Raw genomic sequence first — 22243 nt, forward strand, 5'->3', positions numbered from 1 at the left:
CATCTTAAGTCACAATACAGTCTACAGAAGTGAACAGATTCGATTGAATAACCCTACGGCACAAGTACTCATGCTTTTAACTCTCCCACCGGTGCAACTCACATGCTCATAGCGCCCTTAGCCTTGTTTCATTGGCGTTGAAATTTTAATCATTTGCATATCGACAACCAAACTGCATTTGTGCCGAGTTTCATGATTGTGGCTCTAATTCTTCTAGGTGCATTTTTTTTTTTTTTTTTTTTTTTTGCGACAGAGTGTATTTCAATAGAGAACCCATTGTTACAAATTTTCTTGCCTTGCAACAGTAATATTCAGTAAGTTAGCCAGGGCTAAGGCAGAAATACATGAAATGCACGGCCAGCTCAGTCAATTCCAGCCGAGGACTGCAGTTTCGTGCTTATTAGCACTCATCAGCCCGGCATAGGAAAGTGACTGAGCTTTGGACGGAAAACTTCTTAAGAAAGCCAAGAGTGCTAAACAAACTGGTAGCTAATATAGAATTAGCAGACCAGACTAGTAATGTTTCAACAGTAATGTTAAAAGCAATCATAATGAAAATTTTGAATCAAGGCTTCTTTGAAGCAAGTATGAAACTAACAAGAATAAATCCTAGAGAGGGACAAGGATAAAATTTTAGTGCCAACTGCTTAAAGTTTTAGACACGTATATAGGTTTTCTCCTTTTTATTACCGAGCATTTTCATGAAAACGATCTGATGTGTGCATCACATGACTTCCTTTTGCTCCAATTTAATGTCATTTCCACATTATTGGCAATTTTAATGTGATTCTATAGTTTACTCTCTAAATATCACCAACAGTGGACAAATTAAAATCAAATTTTAAATTTTAAAATAAATCGCCAAGTTTGTCGCCAAGTTGGCGACAAATTTTGGCGACCTAAAGACTGGCGATATATTGCCAAATGTCCAACAAATTATAACACCACTTGAGTTTACATCAAAATTAAAAATGATTTCCCACCAAAAAGGGGCAAAAGACCCCCTTAGAAACATCCGAATGCAACCAAAATTAAAGGTGCACAACTAGGTCCCACTAGGAGTCTACGTATCAAATTTCAACTTTCTAGGACGTACCGTTTTTGAGTTATGCGAGATGCATACACACATACGTACATACGGACGTCACGAGGAAATTCGTTGTAACTAACTCGGGGGTCGTCAAAATAGATATTTCGGATGTTTGTAGGTTCCTAGGCATATATCCACGTGTGGTCGGATCGAAAAAAATAACTCAACATTCATTCGGGGGACTTGATTTCCGTTTTTCTCAACCCCGATTCGGGGGTGAGAAAAATGGAAATTAAGTCCGATTTTTGAGTGAAATTTTTTTCGCGAATACAATACTTCCTTTTTTGAAAAAGGAAGTAAAAATAAGGAGAAGTTTCGTGAGGGTAAAACTGTTCTTCTGAAATACATTTACTCTAAAAAGAATAAAATAGCAGATATTTTTAAAAAATACTAAGCACTTTTCATAATGCACTCAAAAGGACAAAATAACTCTTCTGGGTCAGAAAGGACAATTTAAGAATTCCTGTAGTTTTCGAAAATTCCAAGAAAATGACACCACAAACAAAGGAATGTGCGGTTCTAGTCATTTCAAACCAAACTTTCCCAATAAGAAAAATATGCACGTTTCAACGCTCAAAGTTATGATTGAAAGCTAGATAATGATTTTAAAAAAAAATCTCTTATTGACTTGAGCCGCCATTTTTCTTTGTTTGTGGTGTCATTTTCTTGCAATTTTCGACTGCGCGATTTCTAATACAAAATATCGACTTAAAAAAATTACGTAAGAATGGGTTTGACCCCCCTCCCCCCCCCAGTAAAGGTATGTAGAGATTTTTCACACACCCCTCCCCCTCGGGACCCTTACGTAATTAATGAATGGCTCCCAAGCAATTTCACATCTTGAAAAAGAAAGAAAATATGTGCAATACAAAAACTAGAGAGCTACGCTTATCTTTACTTACAGTTTTTGATAGAGCTTTTGCCTTTTTTTTCTGCACATGAGCCAGTGTATTTTTCAAGTTTAGCAACTTATTTTCAAACATTGCTCGGTGTTCGTTCAGATTTAACGATTAAACTAATATCAGCTTATCTTGCAGACTATTTTTCAGATTTTAAATTTTCGTCGCAAACTATCGAAAGAAATTTTGCTGATCTGAAAGAGGAAACGGAATACCTCATTTTGTAATATTTAGACTGAGCGAAAACACACAAGTAGTAAAAGTTTTTACTACTCGCGCGATCTCGCTGATCCTAACTATTACGAAATAAAGTGGTCTGTTTTCACTTTCAGTTCACATCTCTCCGTGGTCGAGCTGTATCTTAAAGACAAATCGCGTTAGCTAAAGTCAATTAAAACGAATTTAAAAAGACAAAATATTACCGTCTCGTAATACATTTTCCCACCTAATTTGACCCAATTGTCTACACAATATTATAAAAGTTGATGTCGTTCTTGAAAGAAAAAGCTTGAATTAAAAAGCTCATTTATTGACACTATTGGGAAGATTTCGATAATTGGGAATCTGGCGATCAATTTTCATTGGCGTCAATTGGCTCCAGCGCCTGCGCGAGAAGTATTTTTCTTTGCAAATCAAACCAAAGAGATCGGAAACATCTATTCACATAGGGTTACTATAAATCAGCAGGGTTACCAAAATTAAATTATTTACGCCAAAAATGAGACGACCGCGCCAGATTCCCAATTATCGAAACATCCCCACACTATTTATATTTACCTAATTTAAATTATTTCAATTAAAAATGGACAAATTCTTATCATGTCATCTCCGTATTAATAAACGAAATCTTATTCTATTTTTACGCTGTTGCCACAAGTCAAAAGTAAATTTTTGTTACCTCGCGGTGGAAAGGATGTTCATTGTTCATTACTAGGTTTCAAGGCTTATCTCCATCACGAAACATAAATTAATAATGAAATAAAATAATAATTTGAACTTTGACATCTTGAATTCAAATTATGTTTTTCGCAATCACAAGTGTATGTGTGTGTGTGTATGTAGGCGTGTGTGTTTATGTGTGTATATGTGTGTTTGTGTGTGGGGGGGGGGTATGTGTATGTGTAGGTGTGTGTTTATGGTATGTCTATGTGTTTGTGTGTGCAGGTGTATGTGTAAGTGTAGGCAAGTGAGTGACGCAACCTGGAGATGGTTTCTGCTGGAGGAGCAACATCGTGAGGCGGCCGGCCGATGGTGGTGCTGCAGAGGGAGGCGGGGGAAAAATAAAATCATAGGAATTCAAAACTGTCAAGTGAGAACAATAAGCAATCGTGATTGCTCAAAAAAAAAAAACCTTTTCTTTTATTTTTGTTAACTATACTTTTGTGTTCGCAGCTGCCAGCACTCGAGTACATTCGTCAGTCGAGCAACGGCATGGGGTTGACTGAAATCGAAGCAGCCGGATGCCGTGAAATCCTCAACTACCTGAACGAGCACAAGGTCCTCCGGATATTCGCCTGGAAGTTCGGCCTCGAGGATCCGGCCAGCATCGTGGCCTGCCTGGAGCGACAGCGACTGCTCAAGGGATACGGAGACAGCAGTCACATGTCCATCCGGCAGAAGGCCATCGACTACATCGTCCGGGACGCGAGCAACCCGCTCGAGATCCTCAGCAGGCAGGACGTCCGGAAGGAACACATGAAGAAGTACCTGGAATCCAGGATGATGGGTAAGGAGGCCAAGGGCAACAAGGCGGCCAGGCTCAAGAACATCATCCTGAGCGCGTGGTTGTCCGCCTACAGAGTGCCGGATGAAGCGCTGGACAACGGCAAGGCTGTCCTCTTGCATTTCCTGTCGACCCTCAACGGGGAATCCGGCACGGATCCCTTGCCGCTCCGGGAGACGTGCGAGTTCGCCTCCTTGGACTTCATCTCCAAGAGACAGTCCGGTTTCGCGGGCAGGTCCGGGTTTTACCACGGAGTTGCGGAGATTGCGAAAAAAGGGAACACCTTCAGGAATGATATCCGGTTCTTCCACTTCGACGATTCCGACATGCAGGTCAAAGTGCGGGGCGCCGGACAAATAGTGGAAAACGGACTCTTTTTCTATGTCATACTCACCATCATTCGAGACCAGTCGAGGAATTTCACGCTCGAAAAAGCGCAGATTGTTACCAGTATCGACAGTGAGAATATGTTGGTTAATCTGCTGCACAGTCCGCAGTTTTAATTTCGTGCAACTGTGAAAAGTCGTGGATAGACATCATAGATTAAAGAAATAAACATAGAGAGGCCTTGTCTATTGATTGGCCCTTGGAGATGAAAATGAAGCCGGAATTATGGGATACAGCCATGGGCGCCCATATTCAAAATTGTAGGGGGGGGGGGGGCTCAAACACTTTAACCATGGTTTAGCAGGATATTTTTCCCATGGAAACCGATTTCAAGACAGATTAGAGTCATAAAAATTTGACATTTTTAATAACTTATTCTTTAACAGCTGGAAAAGAAATGCTTTTACATTTTTGCAAAGAAAAAAGTACTAAAAGCAAGGAAGTCCCAATTTCAAAGGGGGGGGGGCTCGAGCCCCCTTTGTCCTCCTATATGGGGGCCCTTGGATACAGCGGTACTCTATGATAGACATAGAGTAAAGAAATTACATAGAGAGGTCCCTCTATACTAAGAAATTGAAGCCGGAAGTTGCACCGCTGTATCACAAGATCCTTAGCTCCTTGCTAAATATCTTGAGATACATTTTGATTCAAAACGTTCCATTACTGAATCTCAATTGGTTGTTCATTTAAAATTAGATATTGGTGCAAGTTCATGAATCAAGTTTTTGAAATTACATTAAAACATGAATTAAAATATAAACCAATCCGCCAGCTCCTTCATTCGGTGTCTTTGCGAGAGTGGTGAAAAGAATTCTCGCGAAGCGATCATGTTATCATAACCCCGCCCATCATTGCACAGCTGTATCCCATGATTCCGGCTTCAATTTCATCTCCTTTTTACCATAGACGGGGGCCTCTCTATGTAAATTTCTTCACTCTATGTGGATAGATGTGTTTCAAAGTTATAGTTTGAGACATCATTGTTTTGTGATGGACATGCCATTTCATAAAATGAATTGTGTGCATTATTGTTTCAAAACATCGTGCAAAGTCATACTTTTATGCAATTGTTAGAAATCGAGACTATGCAACCGTAATGCAAACGAAAATATATGTAAAAAAGAAAAAATGAGTCCAACTGTTTCTGTTGTCTAAAACTCAGCTCTTTAAAAGAACAAAGGGCAAACAGTTCGTAACTGTCTTTCACTCTCTGAGAATGTTACTTGTTGTGTAAAAATTAACTGGTTAGCACATGCAGTACTCTAAGTTATGTAAAATGGAGTGACGACCACAGTAGAGCTAATGCAAATCGATCTGGTACAAGCGAAGAATGAAAGGAGCCAGGTTTCGCTGTTCTTCCAAGGGTTCAATAGGTAATGAGAGTACTGTCCAACCACGGATTATATGGAATTGGCAAACGTCCAGTTAAGACGAGTCTCTATGAATGAGGGGCGGAAAGTAAAAATTTGATGCGCGTATACCACTCTCTTGAATGAGACTCTGCTTGATTTAGAGGCTGATAGACATTTGCAAAAGCTGACATCCCTGAAAGCTAATAGATGCCTTCATTTCCGCCTGTAAACCGGGTCTTTGCCATTACATACAATCGGTGGTCAGACAGTAATTCAGCATGGAGTCAGTTAGTGGTTATTAGTAGGCGTCCCATATCTTCGACAGTTAAATTTAAATAGGTTTTGTCATCCGCTAAGGACTCAAAATTATTTTTCTTATTAGTTTGCGCAAAAACGGCATGGCTCTACTTTCCATCATACGTTAACTTTGTGGTATGATCGAAATCTGTGTGATAATCTGAATTTTACCTTTGCTATAGTGAGAACAATTTATGGGCTTGGAGCTAAATTGGAGTCATCTTTGACTAGACGTTAAATCCCGGTTATCACAAACTTGCCATTTCAACTGCGCTTGCGCACGGACTTAGCTTTTTGGGCTTTCTATTTTGAGATTTCGTGTTGTGTTTATATTTAGGCTGAGCGAGAGTCCCACCAAATTAATGAATGCGATTAGAATATTTTCACAGCGATTTCGTGATATATTATATGAAACTACGGATATGAATAACTGATAATCTTAAGACAAAAATGAAACTTCAATATTTATTGGTTTGGAAATATTTATTTAACATAAATGTAAAACACGTTGTGTACTTCAAAAGTGATCGCGATATTAGTACAGAAACCCGTCTTTTGCGGATATTTTACGTTAGGCGTAAACAACTTAGTATTATACATTTTTATTTAGGTTCAGGGTTCGGCTTTGTATTAGAAGTGATGCTGCAATTCTAGTACGCTCTTCTGAGGTTAAAAATTGGTCCTGAAAAGGTACAAAAAAATCAGACACCGAATCCATTATTAATTAAGACACAAAATTCAATCCTTACCGAGGCCTAAAAACTAAATCAGAGAAAACTTTGTGATTTCTAATTTTTATCTGTATCTATCTCATATTTATTACCAAATTCAAAATGTTTGTAATAAATTTTAGCAAGATTTTTGAAATCAGCTAAGTCCGTGTGCAAGCGCAGTTGAAATGGCAAATTTGTGATAACCGGGATTTAACGTCGAGTTCATCTTTGTGTGGTTTGCAGGATTTGCATTTGTCCCGAATACACATTTATTCGAAATTCCAACAAAAACAAGTTGTTCTCTGAGGTTCTACAGCTTGAACAATATTTAGAAAAAATATTTTAAGGGGAGTCAGTACCCCCTGTACCGTCAATGTTAATTTGCACAGATTCTTGTACCTTTTTCTGAAAATCTGTTAAAGATACATTTATGAAATTTTTTCTCTACCTTTAAGTAGACTCTTTTCTCTATCCCGAAGTAAATTTTTGCAAAAAGAAAGCTGAGTTTTTTTTTTTTTTTATTTTTTTTTTAATTTTAATGTGAAAGTCACTGTACTTTTTTCAAAAAATGCCATTTTGCAACACGAAATCAGCTCTACAATATATATATATATATATATATATATATATATATATATATATATATATATATATATATATATATATATATATATATATATATATATATATATATATATATATATATATATATATATATATATATATATATATATATATATATATATATATATATATATATATATTCCGAATATGAGAAAAAATTTACTTCAGTATATGCAATTAAATGCATGATGGAATAGGTGGTAAAAATTTCTAAGCCTAACACAACTTAGTTTATGAGAAAAAGGAACATTTAGTTTCAGAAATACCATTTCGAGATATTGCAATTTAAAGGGGAAAATCATACCTCATTAAAATAGGTTTACATTTTTTTAAAGCTTATTTTAATTTACTTCTAATATAAGCACGATCAAGAAGTTTGTATCATTAAAAAGGTATTGAAATGGAGTTTCAAAATATATAAAAATCAAAAAATCGAATTTTTGAAAGTATTTGGGGACTCCCCAACTCTTTGTGCATAACATCAACAAATGTTTTTAATGTGAAATTAAGAAATGAAAAGTAGTTTGGAAGAAAATGTTAAGGTTTTTGATTGGATAAAAAAGCAAATTTATACTCTTTTATTTTTGTTTTTCGTCTTTGTAATTGTGTCATATTTTCACGTCATTCCAAGATCAGCTGCAATAATTCTACATCTTAATCTGTTTCAACTATTTATTTTTTACTTTTGTATTTAGCTGACGCCATCATTGCATCTGATGGAGTCGTACTGTGCTTTCTCAGTGTGCCACGTGATATGTAAATTAAAGTTTGTGCATCATCGCTTCTATCATTAATAGCATTCTATGCAACTTGTTATAATGTATTCCATTTTTAGAGAGAAGTTGTTTACACGCTCCTTGAGTATTTACTGCACCATTTGTGTTTTTTTTTAAATTATTATTACTATTTTTAGTTCATATCTTAGTCATTTTTGTTGAGTCATTTTAGTTAAACAGAAAAAAAAAAATCGTGATTTAGAATTTTTGAAATCCTAATAGCAGTCGAATGATGATTAAGGAATAAGTTTGAAACTTATTTGAATTCCCCAGGCATTAATTTAAATATTTTTTAAAGAAAAATGTAAGAAATACTATTTAAAAAAAAAACTTCTGTCTGCATTAAAATGCGTCTTATTAAAATTATCTTGATGCTCTTGAGCGCACAATGAAAGATGTTCGCTTACAAGTGGTACCCAGTACATTTTGAAAATTAGGTTCGCCGTATCTAATACGGAAATGGAGTGTTTTTCCTGAACTGTCGTGTACTTTTATGAAATTCCTCATGTACAAAATTGCCAAATGCTTCATGAACTGTGCTTTGAAAATGCTTTTAAAAGTTTGTATGCTCTGTAATACTCGCTAATAAAAAATATTTTTTATGAAATTGATAATGGATTTTGAATTTGTGTGTACCGTTTCTTTAAAATGCTAAAATTGCTGAATTAAAACTTGTGTGATACGCTGGGAAAAATAGACATTTGTTAGCACAGCGAAATCCCGGTACAGTGAAATACCAATACAATGAAGTACTATTTCAACGAAATAAATTTTCAGCCCTATATAATTTCCATTACAACAAGAACCCCTCTACAATGAACAAAAATGGCCGACCCTTGAACATAGGCAGATTTAGGACTGAGTTCCTAGGAGGGGGGGGGGGGATTTTTTTTTTTCTTTTGAGCATCATCAGTTTTAATCAGGGCCGGATTAGACTTACGGGGGGTGAAGCTATTTCTGGTGGTATGGGATCCCTTTTGTGTCGGTGGCGAAAAATAAATGTCAATTTTAAATTCCCCCCCCCCTACATTTTGTCTTTTCCCCTCTGATACATGAGGCCGTACCCCCCCCCCCCTTTTTACATCGTTTTCGTGCGAGAAAAAGAGCAAAAGATTATTAATTATTGTTCACTTCTGAACTGTTCAAAGAAGGAGAAAAATATTTTTTGTTTTAAGATTTTCGAAAGTGCGCTGTTACTGTATATAATTCTCCCAAAACTGGAGGAATCCTTGAAGTTCGTTGGGGACGGAATTTCACTAGATTTCTTTTACGGGATACACGGCATTTTTATTAATAGTCATAGCAAGAAATTTCTCAAAAAAAAAGGGGGGGGGCACTAGGTTGTTTTAAATTTTAAATAGTAATCTTTTTTTTTTCTTTTTTTTTTTCTTGCTTAATTTGTTGTAATCTTACTAAATTTGGCACGAATTGGATTAATTTTCACTAATTGTGAAAATTAAATCTCAAGGTTTTTTTTTCTCCCCGCCTCATATGATTATTAAAATTCAGAAAATCTTCTCAAATGCAGAACTGAACGAGTTATTGCTCAGTTACTTAAGTAAGAAATTTATTCAACGTGCAACTATTTCTTGAATATGAAACAGTTATACAAATAAGTTCGGTGTGAATAAGTTCTGTTCATATAAAATTCGCTAAAGAAGTTCTTTTTCACAGAATAAAATAGTTTTACTGCATCATAAGTCGGGTGCGATTGCGATCGCAGAAAACGTAGCGGCCTCCCTCCCACGTTTCAGAGCAGAGGCTTAAGTCCCTATATAGGGACTTCATCCCTAACTAATTCAAAAATTAACTAGGACATGTAGTGCTTACTAGAGTCCGGGACTCTAGTGCTTACATTTGAGCATTCCGAAACAGGGGGAATCATACGGTAAATTTTTCCCAAAAGTGATCTAAAATTGTCAGATGAAAGCAGAAAGTGTGAAAATTTCACGGGACAAATTTAAAATCATTGAAATGGGTTTGAGTGATTTTTAGCGTTGTTACAATGTAAAGTTTCAAAATTTTTTGAAAAAGTGGTCACAAAATTTTTAAAATGTGGTCCTCACGCAATATATTTTAAAACATGGAGAAAACTAGTTAAATAATGGGACTCTCCTTACGAATGGGAACGTTTGGTGAAAATGGAGGATAACGGTTTATTTCGCGATGTTCCGAAGACTCCGGATTGCTGTAAAACATTTTTATTTGTAAAATATTGAAAAAAAAAATTTCTTAAATATTCAAGTTATATTAGAAAATAGAAATTACGAATTGTAATCTTAAAACGAAAATATTTTTATTAATTTTGGTATTTGTGACTTTTTTTGACAGTCTAGTGGCAACAGCTAATGAAAATAGCTAACTTTTGTTAGTTGTTGGTTGATATAATTTTGAAATTTTACGCGAAGTTTTCATAATTATTTACTAATAATCCCTGTACGGATTATCTAAATCGCACCCTCAATTCTAACGCTGTCGTTATTTCAGGTTTCATTTCAACAGAAGTAAGTGAACTAAATGCTTTTATGTTGATTACGCTTAGCGTCAGATTAGCTTCATCGAAGAAACGAAAAAAGTTTCTTTTTGTGCTTTTGATGTGAGTTTTGTTTCATCATTGTGTATTATAAGTTACTCCAAGGATTTAACAGAACTTTTTGTGCAAAACTCTTCAATTATATTTCAGACTGTTCTGTGGTGAATACTCGTGTAATGTGCTTGCGTGAGTGATCGTGTGTAACCGAAACATTTAGTGCTTCTTAATTAATTAAACAGTTCGCCATGGCGTTGTATATTCACCAGACGTATGCACCACAGACTGTTGACATAACGTATCAAGATTTGAATAATAGGGGGTTGCAGCAGCACCATCAAATGTATGCTGAGCCTGTCATTCAGCAGCATCAGATGTATAGAGATCCCGGAGGGATCCCCCAGCAAATATACACCGAGCATATTATCCCCCAACAAATATACAGAGATGAGGATTTGCAGCAACATACGCAGATTTACAGGGCAGAGGACATCCAGCAGCACACTCAAATCTATCGAGAAGCAGCTCCTCAGCCTCAGGCCACCACGATTCAAACTGCTCAGCACGTGTGTGATGTGTGTAATAAGACCTGTAAATCCAAAAGTGATTTACAAGCTCACTATGCTGCCCATACGGGCGAGAAAGCTCACGTTTGCGATGTGTGTCACAAAGGTTTCACCCAGAAAAGCAGTCTTCAGACGCATTATCTCATCCACACCGGCGACAAACCCCACGTCTGCGAAGTCTGTAAGCGCGGATTTACGGACAAGAGCACCCTCCGTAAACACAGCCTGATTCACACGGGCCAGAAGCCTCACGTCTGCGATATCTGCAACAGGGGATTCGTTCAGAAGATCACCCTCAGAAAACATTACCTCACCCACACGGGAGAGAAAAACCACATTTGTGAGATATGCAACAAGGGGTTTGCTCAGAAAAGCACGCTCAGAACGCATTATCTGGTCCATTCCGCCGACAGGGAGGGGAAGAGACGGAATCGGAAAGGCAAGGGCAAGAAGGCCGAAGAGGAGGAGAAGATCTTGCCGGACACTGAACCACCCCCCGAAGAGGAGCAGGCGGAAGCTCATCCCGAGCAGGCGGAAGTGGAACAGCCTCCGCAAGAAGAGCTGGTGGAACAGCAAGAAGCGGAACATTGCGATATCGCTTTCGTCGACAACAGCGGATCTCACGAACAGCCCCTGATGCAGACGGAAGCTCAGGTGTTCCTGGAGAATCCCCAAGCTTTCGCTACGATTGAGCAACCGCTCACCCACATGGTCCACCAAGCGCTGAATCTTCCGCAAGGCATACATCCGCTGATGACCGTTGACCAGCAGAGTTTGGCACAATTGGGACATCAGACCCTGACCCAGATCGGACATCAGACCCTGGCCCAGATCGGACACCAGACCTTCACCATCATTGGTCAGCAGCCTTATACTACCATTGACCAACAGCAGCCCATGGCCCACATCGTCCACCAGGCCGTTGCCCCCGTTGCGAGTGCCGATCAAAACGTACCACCAGGTCTTCCCGTGGTCTTTCCCTGCGACCAGTGCTCGAAGGTCTTCAAGCGTAAATGCGATCTCCAGAAACACTACTTGCTGCACACGGGGGAGAAGTCCTTCGTCTGCGACGTCTGCAACAAGTCGTTCTTGAGCAAGAACACCCTCCAGAAACACTACATCATCCACACCGGAGAAAAGCCCCACGTCTGCAACATCTGCAGCAAGAGTTTCACGAAGAAGAGCAGCCTGGCCACGCATTATCTGGTGCATACCGGGGAAAAGCCCCATCTCTGTACCTACTGCGGGAGGAGCTTCAAGGACAAGAGCACTCTCCGTAAGCATTGCCAGATCCACACCGGCCAGAAGAACCACGTCTGCACCATCTGCCAGAAGAGATTCGTCCAGAAGAGCACCTTACGGAAGCATCTGGTGACTCACACCAAGGAGAAACTCTACAAATGCGAGACGTGCAACAAGAGATTCACGCAGAAGTACAGCCTCCATGTGCATTACCAAATCCACAAGAGGCCCAGGCCTTTCGTTTGTGATCAGTGCGACGAATCCTACACAACTAAACTCGAACTGGAGAAGCATTACAGGATACACACGGGGGAGAAGCCCCACACCTGCGCCATTTGCAAGGAAGGTTTCGAAGAGAAAGCTCGCCTCAACAGACACATGCTGGGACATACCGGAGAAAAACCGTTCGTTTGTGACATTTGCAAGAGGGGATTCAAAGACAAATGCAACATGCAAAGACATTACCTCACGCATACCGGCGAGAAACCTTTCGCCTGTGACCTCTGTGAAAGGCGTTTCAGAGAGAAAGCCAAACTGTTGAAACACAAAGCTCGTCGGCATCAGAACAAACCTAAACCCCAAGCCGCGACTGCGACTCCTCCCATACGTAAAGTGATCATAATAAAAACGCTATCCACCGACTATTACTATAACAGGAAATATTATTAGGGTACGTGCGGTCAGGTTTATTCATTTGAGAGAATTTTAAGACTTCATTTGCCGAAATATTTTGTGGCGTGAAAGGTATCGGGTCTCAAAAATTTGCCTCAGAATATTTTAAGTGCGGAGCTCGACTCGATTTTTGGCTTCAATAATTATCTATTGTGTGATGAAAACTGAATTTCAAATTTTATTTAATTCTTGTTAGTGTGTTTTTATTTCAAAGCATTGAAATTATTATCCGAGTTCTAAAACCTCGTGATTAGTTATGTTCCAATTTATTAATGTTCATTTAAGTATACAAAAAGTGAACCGACACCTGTGTCTATTGTATTTGTCATATTTATTGTAAATAGATAAATTTAAAAAGTTTGTTTTTAAATGAAACAGACTGATATGTAGGCATTTTGTATTGGTAACATCTAATCAAAAATTGTTTAATTGTATAAATTTCCGTGTTTTTTTCTATTACCCATGAAAATGTCTTAATGCATTGGACTTTCAAAAGTTTTCTGTTGTGTATGTGCATTATTTATCTAATAATTAAAGCTGTGGTTGTTGAGCAGTCAAATTACCTGTTTTTTTTTTTCGGAACTACTTTGATATACCCCCCAAATTGGAAATTTGGCGACATTTTTTTTCTCACTCATGGTACAAAATGCAAGAAAATACTAAATTTGGCAACAGCAAAGACCTAAAAGCTGAAAAAACCTAAATTTGCAACACAAAAATAAGAAAAAGCAACCCTAAAAGGTCCGTAGGGAGTGCCAGATTTGGCACGTAATTTTTGTGGGGGTATATCAAAGTTATACCTTTTTTTCTGCAAAAATTGGCAACATTAATTACTTTGGCGTATAATTAAGTCTGTTTACAAATTCAGGCAAAGTCTTATGCTTTAAAAGAGAAATTCTGCCACTTTTCTTTTAAAATGGTGGAATTTGTGTGTTTGACTTTTTGTCAATCACAGTTCCGTATGCACGCAAAAAAAGTATCAATCACAATATTGCACAAAATGATACCAACAATACTTGTCTGTATAAATTTCTTTATTTATAATTTTGGAACTACTTTGATATACCTCCCAAATAAGAAATTTGGCGACTTTTTTTTCTCGCCAAGCAAAATAATTTACGATTCTGGAAATTGTTGCCACAAAACTTTTTAAAAAAAACTCAAAAAATGGTACGAAATGCAAGAAAATACTAAACTTGGCAACAGCAAAAACCTAAAAGCTGAAAAAACCTAAATTGGCAACACCAAAATAAGAAACAATAACCCTAAAAAGTCCGTAGGGAGTGCTAGATTTGGCGCGTAATTTTTGGGGGTGTATATTAAAGTCGTACCGTAAGTTTTTGATACCTCAGATACCCTTGTGTGGTAGGTGAGAGGTTGAGGGAGGGGGGAGGTAGTTATCATAATGTGCAACACTTAGTCCATTTTCAAAATAAATTGTCAACTAAATCTAATCAAATTGCTTACCTGTTTGTCTAATAATGTTTAGCTCAATATTACTGAAAGTAAAATTTAATATATGTTTTTCTAAAAATTTCTCCATCTAATTAATTTGAGCCATTTAAATATAAAAATATCCACCAAATAAAAGAAACCAAGTCATTTACTTACATGCATAGTTCCATCAAATATGAAAAATAAAAGTACGAAATCAAAAATGGAAACGGCTGTTTCAGCAATGGAAATTTTTTGGCCACTTAAGCATGTTCCAAGTTTTGATAAATCCACAGAACTTGGGAAAAGTACTTTTTAATAGAAAAATACCAAAATTAAAAAAATAGCAGCATATACCCTATTTTCCTGTATATTAACTGCGGTGGCGTTTAATCCGCAGGTCCTAAAATGGACCTGAAGGAAAAAAAAACCTCGTATAATCCGCGGCAGCGTATAATAAGATTTAAAAAAATGAAGTTTTTAGGTAACATACAATTTTAGCAACTAAACTAAAAACGTGAAGAAGTAATAACTTTTGAGGTATTATATATATATATATATATATATATATATATATATATATATATATATATATATATATATATATATGTAATAATAATAATAATAAAAGTGAAAAATATTGAAAAGACCACACCAAGAGCCCATTAGATGCGCAACGCAGCAAAACTAAAAAGCCAAGTAAATATGGATTCATACTTTATCTATTCCTACTTAATAGCTGTTTGCATTTTTCCTTTCTATCATCATTTATTATTTATAATTTGTTTAATATTTGAAATTCTGATTGCTTAATTTTATATATATATATATATATACCTTTGAAGTATTATTATAGTCAATATTAAAAAACAAAATAATCGAAATTTTTTTTTTCTTGAAATTGTCATTATGGTACACTAATTACTTAAAGACAAAGAGTCAAGAAAGGCACAAACAGTCTAATCTTGTGCAGAAGACTTCGTCCTTTACTGTAAGTTGTTTATTTTACATAGCCTGAATCGCATAAGAACATTCAAGCTATGTAAAATAACCAACATACAGGCAGGGTTTACGATCTCTAATGGCGAATCCTGCTGGAAATATTGAGGTTCAATGTGTTGTTGAGAGAAAAAATGCGCTTAAATTTCATTAACGTTTCGTCATATCTCTTAATATTTTAATGAAACAGGAGTAAGCCATTTTTTTAATCTTTACATTTGATACACAGATACTCCCGACACAATTATATTTTTATTAAACAATTTTGTTATTTAAATTAAAATTTATTTACACTCGTCACGTGCGGGACATCCAAAGTCAATCTCTGGTAACTTGCTTGTGAATAAGTTAATATTTTTGCTCTATTAATACAGCAATGACGAAATATATTGTAGATTTTGAAAGTTGTGGTTCCAACGTAAAGGAAACATGTCTCATTAATATAGAAATAATTATTTAAACCATTGAAAAAAAATATGTTTTTTGCCCACTCCATTGAACACGGTCGTTTTGTCCTGCACGTGATGATTCCTATATTTTATGAAAAAGAAATAATTTTTGAAGAAAGTTTTTGCTCAAGAAGTCACACATGCGTATTGGGTCATTTTCTCTAAACTGCTAAATTCTTGTCCTTGCTCCAAAAATAACAAACTAACTAGTATAGAAATAAAACTGACTCTAGAATGCTTTAACAACATGCTTTTATGTTTGTAAAATAAGTTAAAACAAACACTATTATTATTATACATTTAAATAATTTTTTGACATCATAAATGTCATTCCCCTGTGTGTCCCTACCTCCACCTTAAAGCAAAATCAGCTCTAAAGATTCAGGAAGCCATACATATTTGTACAGAAATTGTTGTTTAACCTCTTAACAAGTGTTATGCAATGTTGTAAAATAGAAAAATAAAAAATTTTCAAGGTTTGAACTATTTAAAAAAAATAGTAAAAAATGTCCTTTGATTTTTTGTCATTCCCCTGTCGAGGAATGGAATGAATGTTTCTCACACCTGGTAATGGTTGTATTAACTCATAATTTAATCTTTGAATTCTGGTCTCATCATAGAAATAATCTTAATTAGTTCTTTTTGAATAAATATACGGTGTCGAGTATATTCGGGTGATCTCAAGTTAAATCTTGATAAGTATTTTTAATGACTGTCATTACCCTGTCTTTGATAATTCATTTAATTTTGTAATAATCGCTCAATGAATGATTGACTCTTGTTTGTATAGAGTTTCCCCCCCCCCTTACTTTAAGTGACATTGATATTTGTTGTTTGCAGTTATGACAATATATAGGTTAACTTTAATTTTTGTCATTCCCCTGTCGTCCTTCCCCTGTAAAATGTAAGGGAAACAAATAACCACAATAACTACTTTTTGGACACCACGACATTGGATCTTTTGCAATTTCATAGAAGTAGTGTTTCCTTTTCCCACATAAATTATAATATCGTCAGTAAAACGCATTATTTCCTCTAAGTGTCATTCCCCTGGCACAGTGAATGCCATTCCTTGCCCTGTCCAAATTGCGCTGTTTAGGGAAAATGACCCGTTTGTGATTTCTTAAGCAACAAAATTTTGTTCATCATCCTTTTAAATTATTATTTTTTTATGAAATATATGAAGCGTCACGTGGGGGACAAAATGACCGTTTTTCGTGGAATGGCCCATAGTATACAGGAAAATACGGTAAGTAGGTGGCCACATCGCAAAAACACTGGTTCAGAGAGCTGTTCAGCCAAAGTTTCCCAACACCATTCCAAATGCCTTAAATTATCCTAATCCTAAACTCAACTCTTCATTTTTATTCAAAAAGAAAAAAAAAATCTTTATCACTGTGTAAAACTAATTTAACCACAGCTATTTGTGTAAAAAATATTTTGCGATTTATGTGGCGCAGCATGAAAATTTTTGTTAAGAATATTTGGAAAGGTTTCTGTTGTCCGTTGGTTCATCAGAAGGGACCACCAAATCAGGATTTTATTTCTGTTATTGCACAGGAATTTGAACACTTTGAGACATGATCGGACAGGGTTGGCAAGTTTTTGCCGGAGGCGGAAAAAACCATGGAAAAAACCACGGTTTTTACCGCCCGGCAAAAATAGGTTTTTGCCAGTTTTTGCCAAAGTGGCAAAAATAGATTTTGTGTTAACAACTTACTGACAGTTTTTTTTTCCTTTTATATAAAAGTAAAAGCATGAAAAGATTTTGATAAAAGGCTTTGCCATTTTCTGTAGAGTGAGCTGGTATCACTAAAAAGTAGAGTGAATATAGAATGCACATATTGATCAGCTTTTTTTTTCTTCTTTTTAAATTCTTCTCTTGGCTATATCCATTTTCCCAGTAAGTGAGAAAAAATGCATTATTTCTTTAGTGAGGAAAAGTTAATATTTTTCTACATTCAAGTAAATATTCTGTTATTGATTAAATAACTTAAAAATCTTATTGGGATTAAAAAAAGAAGGGATTAATTAAATATATATATAATTAGAATTCAATTTTTTTATTAATTTACTAAGCTTAAGTAAACATTCTTTGTTTTAGCATTGAACGAATTGGCTCATTCTGAAAAAATTGTTTTAGCAAACATTTAAAATCTTAAGTTTTGCAATCCCAACATTTGTTTATTTATTTTTCACCTTATAAATAGAAGTAACATGAAGAGACATAACTAAAATATTAAAGTGCATTATTTATATTATAGTGTCACTATTTCTTGATTAACACTATAATGCTACTTTATTTGCAATTAGGTTTTTGCCGTTTTTTTCCATGGTTTTTTCCACCGGCCCGGAAAAAATACCTTTTTGCCGGCAAAAAACCCAACCCTGTATCGGAAGAAAATGTTTCAGCTTGAAACTTAGTCCACCTATGGAAAACCTTTGAACTTAGAACTACAAGGTTTCATCACAAAATCCTATTCTACCTTTAGAAAAACATTTAAAGTAGATCAGTATGTTACTCTATTTGATGTAAAAACGAAGAAAAGTACGGTATTTTTTTATTCAAAGTTTTAACATGAATTCTGTAAAACACAATTATATGTGAACTAACATTAACTCATGCCATCTGACCCTGCGCTATATTTGATAAGTGAGATGTGCTTACATATTGGTACAAACTTGTTGCAGTTGATGTTATTTGCAGTTCCGTTTTATATTCGTTCTTCGTTTTTTGAGCACTAATCAGCGAACGTATAAACTTTAATTTATGGGACTCTCAGAACACAAGGTTCTTAGCAGGGGCCAATCCAGGATTTTTTTCTCGCTACCTATTTTTGTGAAAGTATTGCATCATTCTATTTTTGTGAAAGTTTTTTTTTTTATCATCAGCACTGTTTTTGTGAAATTTTAGAAAGAGGCATCCTCATTTTTGTAAAAGAGAAGTAGAATAAGTGAAATTTTAGTTCCAAAAGTGTAAATGTCATTTAGTATTATTTTTAACAGGTTTCGTTTTTTTGGGGGAAGGGGGGGGGGCTAAAAACCTAAGAAGTACAAAAAATACCATCGTCATTTCAGCTTAATGGGCTATGTACTGTGTACAATATAAGAAATTATGAGAGAAACGGGTTCCCAAAACAGATGTTGAAAGATTGCGACAATATTGCATAAATACACTTTGACGAGAAACAGCTAAAAATGAGTTAAAATATACTACAAAAAGGTTTCTATTTAAGCGATTGTTCATATAAACCTGCTTAGAATTTTATTTTATGAGTAAATTTTGTTTTAAACAGAGAAACAAATTTTATATTTTAAAATACGAATTTTTGAAGTATTTATGAAGCTACTGATTTTATTTCTTGATTTTTGTGAAAGTACCGATTTCAAAACAAGATTTTTGTGAAGGTACCGAAAAACGGTAGCAAAATCAGCCTGTATTGGGCCCTGCTTAGGAACAGTTTTAACATCACTCGTTAAGCTATTACTACGAACAAAAATTATCTTAATAGCTGGATATAAATACTAAATGATTAACTGGATATACATATTATATTGCCTGATTTCTGAGAGAAATACTTTGATTTATGAAGGGATTTCAAAGTTTTGTGGGGAAGCCATTTTATAGAGTACTTTTCATTTTTTAAAATCTTTACTATTTTAATTTTGTATCACTAAAAACATTAGAATATTCCCCGGGGACTACTGTCCAGTCAAAAGCAACATATTTAAGATATTTGAAAAAAATTCATTTTAATCTACTCGCCGATGATAAAAGCTTGACCACGACAATATGGCTATTGACCTGGAAGTAGATACATTTTTAATAGGTAGTGATATTCCCGTCAATTTACTGTGGGTATACTTCCAGTAATCCATTATGCACAATATGTACAGTCGAACCTCTATATATCGAACTTCCACATATCAAAATTTTCTATATATTGAAATCTCAGCAAATTTCTACGTTCGTTACAGAAAAATTGTTTCTATATATCGAAAAAATTATATATCGAATTTCTTTTCGAGACATTCGTAGATATTTTTTCCTCTTTAGACTGTTTGTCTCATGAAAAATAGAGGGTAGGGGAGAAAATGATATTCACTACAGGTTGCTACGCAACTCAGAAGGAATCTGGGATTGAGGGGTGTGTAGATAGGTCGTTGTTTCGTTCTGGAATTCTTAAATTCCCTCAAGTTTATTTCGAATCTTAACCATTAACATTGTAAAATCAGTTTCAAGTCATCCCTTTTGTCTGTTGATTATCGTTCCTAGTAGAGACGTACCGAGTAGCACTTAGGCCGAGTAGCCGAGTACCGAGTACTCGGCATTTCACTACTCGGCCGAGTTAACAAGTACCAATTATGTTTTAAGAAGAACCACTGACAAACATGTGATCAATTTTGAGCATATTGGAATAGTTGTATAGACCTCTTTGTCCATATAAAAGTTTTTAAAACTAAATTCCTGCTGAAATTTAATTTCACATTATTTAAAAAATTTTGTTTAGATCAAAAATTTTACAAAAAAATTATTTTTAAAATTAAAAATAAATAAATAAAAGGTATGATTGATTAAGTTGGAATTAAGACAAACTATACCAATCTATTTTAGTTCTAGTCCGCCAAACATAAATAATTTTTAAAAGCAAATAAAGCAAATGTGCAGGAACAATGCAGACACGTGTTTCTGCGCTACAAAGGAACGTCTTTAAAAGTGCATAAAATGTGAGCTAAAGAATGTAAAGACATTCGGCAAAAAAATCTGACTTTTGTTGGATGCCTTTAAATCTACAAGCTCGCATTTTGTGCATTGAAAAAGGAATTTCCTGTAACGCCAAAACATGTGTCTGCTGTGTTCCTGCACTATGCTTTTAACGTTGTTTTATTTCCCTTTTTTTAAGCAAAAGATTTTTTATATTTCTTATAACTAATTTTTGTTTGTAGCAAAAATCTATTGTTTATGTAAAAATTCTATATTTTCTACACTTACCTTTTTTGCACAATTTTTAATAAATAAGTTTTATTAACTTTGGGGGACATTAAAATAAAGATTTATTCCATTAAAGCATTAAAAACTTCATTATTCTCAAAATTTAAAATTGACTTGTAAATGATTGCAGAATATTAAATATGCTTGCGCTTTTTTATAAATTTTAATATCTGTCTTGGACAATATTCAATTTTTTGCAACTACTCGGTATTGGCCGAGTATCTGATCAGAATTTGGCCGAGTACCGAGTACTCGGCAAATTGGCCGAGTACCGAGTAGTTACCGAGTACTCGGTACGTCTCTAGTTCCTAGTCGCTTTAGTTGCAGTAAAAATCATTCAAGTTAAGTAGATTAATTTTTGACTTTTCTCTCGATTTGTCAAAATGAAAATCCCCTAACGTTGCGGATCAAGTTGAGTTGCCGAAGAATGAAGATGTATGAAGGCGCAAAAATGTCATTTCTGTTATTTTTTTAATTATTAACTTTCATTTAATCCGATGCTCGTATAAATTAGAAATTGGGTTTCAGACACGAAAATTAGCTTTAATTATAATGTTTTAAGAGATTTTTATGATAAAATAAGATTGTTTCTATGTGTCGAATTTTTTTCCGGCAATTTGCTACTTCAATATATGGAGGTCCGACTGTATGTGATCATATACATAATATGTTTAAAAAAGTATATGGCATAGACCCTATAGGAACACCTTTGGTAATAGGTTGTTTGTTATTATTTTGTAATAGATTGGATCAGTGAAAACGTGCCTCTTACTTACTGTCTGACCATCGATTACATGGAAAGGCTAATATCCGGTTTATAGGCTGAAATGGACGTATCTATTAGTTTATAGGGGTGTTAGTTGGTTTCTTTCAGATGTGCACTTTTGCCTCTCTATTATTTAGCCTTAGTTTTGTAAAAATGAAAATTTACTCACAGCAACATTTTTTAAATCTGAAGCATATTCGATCTGTATTCTCACATTAAAAATTAATTGATTTATTTGTTCACAACAAAGTTTTGAGCTTACCATTTTGCTTTTACATTCCTGAACGAAATGAAAATATTTTATTTTATTTTTCATTTCCATGGTAACTGTTTTTGTTTCCCCTTATTTTATTTTTGAGAATGCAATAAATGAATAAGGCACTAGTGACATTATAAAATGCGTGCATCAAAATCTCATCCTTATTTTTCCTTCTCCCCTCATTCATATGGAATTGTCTTTATTTGGCAGATTGCCAAATTACATACAATCCATGGTCAAACAGTAATCTGGTGGATTTTACCCATTGCAAATATTTGCACTTCAAAGTTATCTGCCATCTCTCCACAGTCAAGCTTTTATACAGTTTTTAAAACAAATATTGTCATATTCCTCACTTTTCACGCCATTTCGATTAATTTTCCGACAATATTGTTCAATGTGAATTATCTTTGGTCTTAATGGGTCCTGTTTTGGTACAAATTTATTTGCTTTAGTTGTTTTATTGTTAAAA

General features: G+C 35.2%; 2 protein-coding genes across 2 annotated transcripts; both read left to right on the top strand.

Annotated features, from left to right (window-relative positions):
• The first annotated feature begins 3385 nt into the window (after nucleotides 1–3385).
• LOC129233025 (uncharacterized) lies at nucleotides 3386–4537 on the top strand. The gene has a single exon (XM_054867108.1). The coding sequence runs from the start codon at nucleotides 3421–3423 to the stop codon at nucleotides 4213–4215; it is 795 nt and encodes a 264-aa protein (XP_054723083.1). The 5' UTR covers nucleotides 3386–3420; the 3' UTR covers nucleotides 4216–4537.
• Nucleotides 4538–10639: 6102 nt separating this feature from the next.
• Nucleotides 10640–13415, top strand: LOC129233024 (zinc finger protein 85-like). Its single transcript, XM_054867107.1, has one exon. The coding sequence runs from the start codon at nucleotides 10640–10642 to the stop codon at nucleotides 12866–12868; it is 2229 nt and encodes a 742-aa protein (XP_054723082.1). The 3' UTR covers nucleotides 12869–13415.
• Nucleotides 13416–22243: the final 8828 nt, after the last annotated feature.

This window comes from Uloborus diversus, unplaced genomic scaffold, assembly GCF_026930045.1.
Source record: "Uloborus diversus isolate 005 unplaced genomic scaffold, Udiv.v.3.1 scaffold_15, whole genome shotgun sequence".
Classification (NCBI taxonomy): Eukaryota; Metazoa; Arthropoda; class Arachnida; order Araneae; family Uloboridae; genus Uloborus; species Uloborus diversus.